This window comes from Acyrthosiphon pisum, chromosome A2 (genome assembly GCF_005508785.2).
Source record: "Acyrthosiphon pisum isolate AL4f chromosome A2, pea_aphid_22Mar2018_4r6ur, whole genome shotgun sequence".
Lineage (NCBI taxonomy): Eukaryota > Metazoa > Arthropoda > Insecta > Hemiptera > Aphididae > Acyrthosiphon > Acyrthosiphon pisum.
In genome coordinates, this window is record NC_042495.1 from 37,058,225 (window position 1) to 37,065,295 (window position 7,071).

General features: G+C 29.5%; 1 protein-coding gene across 1 annotated transcript; it reads left to right on the plus strand.

Moving 5' to 3' along the window:
- Positions 1–1,323: 1,323 nt before the first annotated feature.
- Positions 1,324–7,060, plus strand: LOC100160507 (lamin Dm0). Its single transcript, XM_008182891.3, has 9 exons — positions 1,324–2,170; positions 3,077–3,197; positions 4,356–4,493; positions 4,559–4,744; positions 4,822–4,962; positions 5,031–5,423; positions 5,485–5,718; positions 5,805–5,900; positions 6,924–7,060. The coding sequence occupies exons 1-9, from the start codon at positions 1,767–1,769 to the stop codon at positions 6,960–6,962; spliced, it is 1,752 nt and encodes a 583-aa protein (XP_008181113.1). The 5' UTR covers positions 1,324–1,766; the 3' UTR covers positions 6,963–7,060.
- Positions 7,061–7,071: the final 11 nt, after the last annotated feature.

Here is a 7,071-nt window from a genome sequence, read left to right on the forward strand (position 1 = left end):
TATTACTATATTATTTAGTAGGTATATAAATATATTTATATATATATTACTTAGTTTAAATTAGCTGATAATGTAATATTATCATAATATGATAACAATATTATTACCTATACATAATTAATTAATAATTATTAATTATCTATAAAGTATAAACATTTTTTATGACATACGTCACTCGTTCCGTACTAGCAAACAACGAGCACCGTGTCTACCGTTTGTCCGTTCACTATTTAAAGTTTAAACAATAAACGTGTCAAATAATGTACATGTTGTTTTATGGATCAGTTATTCGGTTATGGGTGACCCGTAACTGATTTATGGGTCCATGTTAAATTACTGTAATTCTAATTTCTGTCTGACTCTCTGACTCAGTGACTGTGTGTACTGGAAATTAAAAATATATATAAGTATACAGTCCTGTAAAGTATTTGAGTAAAAGTATTCAAATACTTTTTTAAGTATTGAATAACTTTTTTTTTAATACTTTCAGCATGAAGTATTTTGAATGGTATTTTAAATACTTTTTGGTATTGAATACTTTAGTTTTTTATTTCGAACATTTTATTTTTATTCGAAATAATTGGTTGGAAAAATATTATTGTCAACTACAATAATGGAATAATAGTTTTATTTAATATTCTGTATTTCTGTGTTAGCCGAAGCCCAAAGGTTTGTGAAAACAAGATTTCTAAAAAAAGTTATTAAATATTGAATAACAATATTCCCTTTAAAACTATTAGATAACTATTTGATTATCTACTACATATGTGTTTATATTACGATAATTAGAAACCCACTTTAAAAACCAAAAGTATTTGAGTAGTATTTTAAATACTTAAAAAAAAAAATGTATATGAGTATTTACTCAAGTACTTTTTAAAAGTATTCTTTACAGGACTGTAAGTATATAACACTTCAGTCCGCATCAGTGCGTCACTACTATCATACGGCATACACCGGATAGACCATAGAAAATAATATGTACTAAGCGAATGATTAATAGACATATTATGACAACAGGAGAGTGGAGACACGAGTGACTGGACAGTGGACAGCGCCTACCACACCACCTTGTGGACACTGGACAGGAAGTTCTCATATTCTCGCCCACTGGTTATAGTCCGCGACACAAAGTGTCCGAAGACCGTCGTGAACCTAGCGGCCGTTTCGCCTCCAAGTGGTTCACATTACGCGCGGTTATATTACTCTATGGGTCACCCGGCACTGCGACCCCTGCACTGTAAGCGGAACAGGTTGAGAACCAATGGCTAACAGGTAGGGAGCCACTACGGGTCGCGGTACACACTGGCCACTTTTCGTGTCGCGGACTATAGTGGTTTCTCTCTCTAGTGTCGTTTATATAAGTATCGTTCTATGTTTATACTTTTATATTATAGGTCTATGCTTACTACTTACACTTTTTATGAGTGAGTTGGTCACACTGTTAAAGTCGAGTCGGCGTCTCGCGGCTTGTAGGCGTGGGTTTCCGACCCCCGTTAAGATTTTTGTGTATACTATATTCCTGAATATAGCAGCTTGCCCGGCGGCCGATTGAGGCAATTGACGGTAAAATTTATTTGGTGTCTGTGCGCAGTGTTTTATACTTTTGTAACCGGTTTCGTCTTTCGTTACATTTATAATAATAAATTGTAATTATTAAATACCATTCGTCTTAGTGCTCCGCTTTTAAAGTGTTTACATTTTTTTTCGCACGCGTTTTATGCGATTAATTGAATAGTGGTGGTGATCGAACACCGGCCATTGAAATGTCGCAGAGGGCATCGAGAAAAGGCGGCGCGGCCAGGAATACTCCGCAACCGGAGGAATCCACAGCCAGTACGACCAACAGCGAGAAGAGCAGGAGGACGGCAACATTGAGCCCCACCAGGTTCAGTCGTATTCAGGAAAAACACGAGCTACAGAATTTGAATAACCGTTTGGCCGCTTACATTGACCGCGTCAAGTACTTGGAAACCGAGAACTCTAAATTGACCCAAGAGCTCCATTCTTCGGAAGAGGTGACATCCCGGGAGGTGTCCAACGTCAAGGTATTATTTGAGTCTGAGCTTGAAGATCTAAGAAATGCATTGGACCGTGAAGCTAAACTAAAGAGCCGCCTTGAGTTAGAGTCTAGGCGTAAAACTTTAGAAGTCGAAGAGCTCAAAACAAAGTAAGTACCATGACAAATTGTGATAAATTTAATGTTAATTTTAAATACCTTTAGACATAATATTAAAAGTTATTATGGTACCTATTCGAGTGAAAAATCATAATTGCATACTGTGTATATAGGTATGTTTATTATATATTTGTAATTATAGTAATTACTAATTGAGTAGAATATCTATAGAATAAACAAAACTTTTTAAAGTATATCATGCTTTATTTATCATTGTTATATATTTTTCACTTATATGCTAGGTACCTTTAATATGTAGATGTTAAATTTAATTATTAAATTTGATAACATGATACAGATAAAAATGTACTGTCAGATAATAGAATAATACCATTATAAACAATTTTCCTTCTTGCTTATTGGTAGAGACGCTACTGGTTTTTTCAGCTACTCCCCCAAAAAATGAGCTTTTTTTAAGTGTAGTGCGCTACTTCTAACGCTGTTGTTTAAACGTAGCACTATTTTTATTCTAAATTGTTTTTTTAATTTTCTTATTGAAATTGGTAGTTTGTAATTTGTACTGATTTGACATTTGGTCTGGGTATTTTATACTGAGTTAATAATGGATTTTTTTATCACCAAATAGGTTGTAGGTAGCGACAAAATAATGATAATTTTCACTATGCTAACTGTACATTTCTAGTACGTAAGTATTTTGCTACATTAGGTTTAGGTGTATTGTAGCAACACTAAGTTAATCGACCACTGTTGCTTATTAAACTAAAAATTTATTATATAAATAATAATTATTCCCTGATAATAGCAAATCAAATATTTTTATGGAGCTATTTATAATTTATGTTATTGAAAATGTATTATTAAAACATTTATTGAGAATTGAATTGAATCTATTCATTGGAATTTGTAATTTATATTTATATTGTTATTATATTTCAGGCTCGATAATGCTACAAAAGAATTGAAAGAAACTTCACCATATGTAGCTCGATTTAATGAATTAAATTCTAAATTTGGTCAAACTTTAATCGACAATAAGAATTTAAAAGACGCTAATAAGGCAAGTATTATTTATTTGATGATATCTTTGAATTTTGAAAACTAAAAAAATAATGAGATGGCAGCAGTTAGGCTTTTGCAATACAGTAGATTCCGCTTAATTGGGATAATTCTTCAATTACCAAATTAATCTTATGATTGTAGTTTAAATGTTCACCGCTTATCTGGTCCTCAAAACCGGGTAACTGAGACATTTTTATATCCTTAGTCTACGCCTATAAGTTCTTTGGAGTCTGTGTAGACTACATTTATGAATCTTCAACAATTAGTGACACAAAATAAATAATAAAAGAAAGTATTACTAATTACTTTTTGTTTCCAAAATTTAAATAAATATGTACTTTTGTTTAAAAATTCTTATAGTTTTATGTTTTAACTATACAAGTTACACATATTACATATTTGTTATGTTAAAAAAATATTCTTCTATATTATGTATTAATAATTAGGCAAATATCCACTAAAACATTTTTATGTTCCATCTTATTTCGGATTATTGGGAGAAAAAAAATACGCAACCAATTTGTCCCAATAAAGCGAAGTCTACTCTTTTATTAAGTAAGGTATTATTAAGCAAGGATTGTTTTTTTGTAAAAAAATTCAAGTTGAGCAATATATTTCTAGAGTTTAGTACTCAATATTTTCCAAGTACAAAATTGCTCATGTATTTGAAGTTTGTGTAGTATACGGATTAGTTTTATTAATAATGCATTAGTTTATTAAGTATTTAGTAGGTATAGAAAATTGGGTTTCAAGATATTTATAAATTATAGTTATTTTTTATTTACTTTTGCAATAAAATAGTCAGTAATTCAAGTATTTGATTTAAATTGAATAAATTTGATTACCTATTTGATGTAAATCAAGTAAAGTACTCTACTCACTCTAGAATTTTTTCAAAATCAAGTATTTGTACAACTTATTAAATCATGGGATAATTTAGTGATAGATATTTAGCATGATTAGGTATCTACATTTCTAAATAGTCGCTTACTTCTACACAAGCATTGTTGGATGGAACAGCTTACCAACATTATTGGGTTATTAACTTGCAACTAATAATTTCCACTATATCTCATTTTTATTTTGTTGTTAATTATAATAAAAGTTCATATAATTCAGTCATCATTTAAATTATTTGATCTGTATTTTCTTACAGAAATTGACCAAAGAATTAACATTAGAAAAGAAAACTGTTAAGGATAATCAAAAAATATTAGAAGAAGAAATTTTACAAAGAGTTACAATTGAAAACAAATTACAAAGCATGATGGAAAATTTCAAATTTAAAGAAGAGGTAAAGTTAATGCATATTATATTATATTTTATTGCAATAGTTCTGCATATTATGTTTTTTTATAGGTTCATAAACAACAGCTCAATGATACAAGAACTAGCCGCCGTACCGAAGTTATTACTGAAGTTGATGGACGTTTAGTTAAAGAATACGAAGATAAATTACAATCTGAATTACAAATGTTACGACAACAAGCTGAAGAAGATGTCAAACGAAACAAAAAAGAAATTTCTGATTTGTTTGATAGCAAGGTATAATTAGTATTTTAATAAAAATATTAAATAATACCCATAATTAATAAATATTTTAAAAAATAATGGATATTTAGTTTCAAAATTTGGAAAATGAATTGCAACGCAAAAAAAAAGCTCTGGAAGCAGCTCAAGAAGATATCAATATAGCCAATTCGCGTATTACTGAATTAACGCAACAAATAAATGATTTATTGTCTTCAAATAATGATTATTTGGTAGATATACACTTATTTTATTTTATTAAATTTTAATCTAAAAAATAATATAATCATTTTTTGTTTAGAGGAAAATTACCGATATTGAACGATCTAGAGAACTTCAAAGAACTAAATATATATCTGAAATTCAAGGACTTGATCAACAATTAACAGCTATGCAAGATGATATGTCCCAGAAAGTACAAGAATATCAAGACTTAATGGATATAAAAGTGGCACTTGATATGGAAATTAGTGCTTATCGAAAATTATTAGAGAGTGAAGAAAGGAGGTTGAGTATTACTCCAAATACTTCTGTGGTTGGCAGCCCCAGAGGCAAAAAAAGAAAATTGTTTCAACGTGACGAAACAGAGTATGAATTTTCTAATATTATCACTGCTTCATCAACTAGTGATATTGAAATTTGTGAAGTGTGTCCAGATGGACAGTTTGTAAAATTATACAACAAAGGATCAAAGGTAGAAATGAGATACTCAAATTTATGTTTTGATAAAGGTATAAAAAATAATTATCATTTAGGAATTTGCATTGAGTGGATATGAATTAGTACGCACTACTGCTGAGCAAAATGTTTCTACTGTATACAAGTTTCATCGTTCGGTAAAACTAGGAGCTGGTAATTGGTTAACTGTATGGTCTTCGACTGCCAGTAATCAAATACACGAACCTAGTGCTGGATCAATTGTCATGAACATTCAAGCTTGGGTTGTTGGTGATCTTATGGCTACAATACTTTTAAATCCTGAAGGACTAGTATGAATTACTATAAAATATACCTAACCTTAATAAATAAATAAACTTTAATAAAAATAAACATTCTATATTATATTTCTTCTCAGGAAGTAGCTACTCATGAACTTAAAAAAGGACAAGTTTCCCATTCACGAGCTAATGAAGGATATGGTGATTATGAAACAGAATTGTTCCATCAACCAGTAAGTAGTAAAAACTATTTTACCTAATATATATGTATCAAACTAAAGTGTTCTAACATTATAGGTAGGTATTGAAAAAAATAGATTTATTACAAAAATTCACTTATGATAATACATGTAATAATAAAAAACAATTGATAATGTAATAATTTTATATTAGGTAAATCATGTGAAATAGACAACTTTTAGTTGTTTAAGATAGGCCCAATGGTATCATGGTAGTATTAACTCCCTACCAGGCCCGTCCTTAGAGGAAGGGGGTGAGCAGGGCCCGAGCCCTGGGCCCCTCGCATTTTACTTACATTTGGAGGCCTAGCGTTTGAAAAAAGTGGTAAAATTGGTTTTTGCCCTGGGCCTTGCCAATCCTAAGGACGGCCCTGCTCCCTGCCCATAATTAAATCAATAATATAAATAAAAATGTATTTTCAATATTATTCAATGAATCTAACATATTTTCAAACTATTAAAAAAATAAATTTTATGTTCCATTCCATTAAAAATTACAAGTTGGGTTATTATTATGAATATCAAACAAAAATATATTTACAATGGGTTTTTATGATAACTCAATTTTGTGCAATCTATAAATAAAAATTTTTTAAAAATAATTAAAATTCAATATGTGGGTCCAAAAAATAAGTGGATAAAATTTTCCTTTGACATTTGAATAGTGTTGACATATTTATTGTGAACTATAAAAAGAAGATATTATTTTTTATGATCAAAATAAGATGAACAAACCATCTAGATTGAAACCTTCTTTTCCTATGAACTATATTATAGAAGATTGTTTTTAGAATTGTTATAGTTATTGAAAATTTAAACATATATTTGTTCCTCTTATTTATTTATTTAAATATGGCTCACCCATAGTTTTACTTATTTATTTTTGAATGATATGTGGGTATGTGGATTGGATTTTGTACCTACTTTATTTTTGAGTAATATTAAAGTTAAGTAAAATGTGTGTTTATAAAATTATGAATTGGTATATTATTGTTATATTGTTAAATATATTTTTAGGGTGATCCTCAATCTACCGACAAATGTGTTATCATGTGAAGATATTTTCTCAATATTTTAGTATAAGAACAATCCAAAAAATAAAAATATTAAAAATATTAAAAAAAAAACACTTGTAGTTAATCAGAGTTTATCACGTGTTAATAAT

Bases quoted from the DNA above. Each gene is read 5' to 3' on its own strand.
- LOC100160507 (XM_008182891.3), top strand. From the start codon at position 1,767: ATGTCGCAGAGGGCATCGAGAAAAGGCGGCGCGGCCAGGAATACTCCG. The intron at 3,198-4,355 runs GCAAGTATTATT...ATTTTCTTACAG, and splicing joins ATTTAAAAGACGCTAATAAG to AAATTGACCAAAGAATTAAC. The intron at 4,745-4,821 runs GTATAATTAGTA...ATGGATATTTAG, and splicing joins CTGATTTGTTTGATAGCAAG to TTTCAAAATTTGGAAAATGA.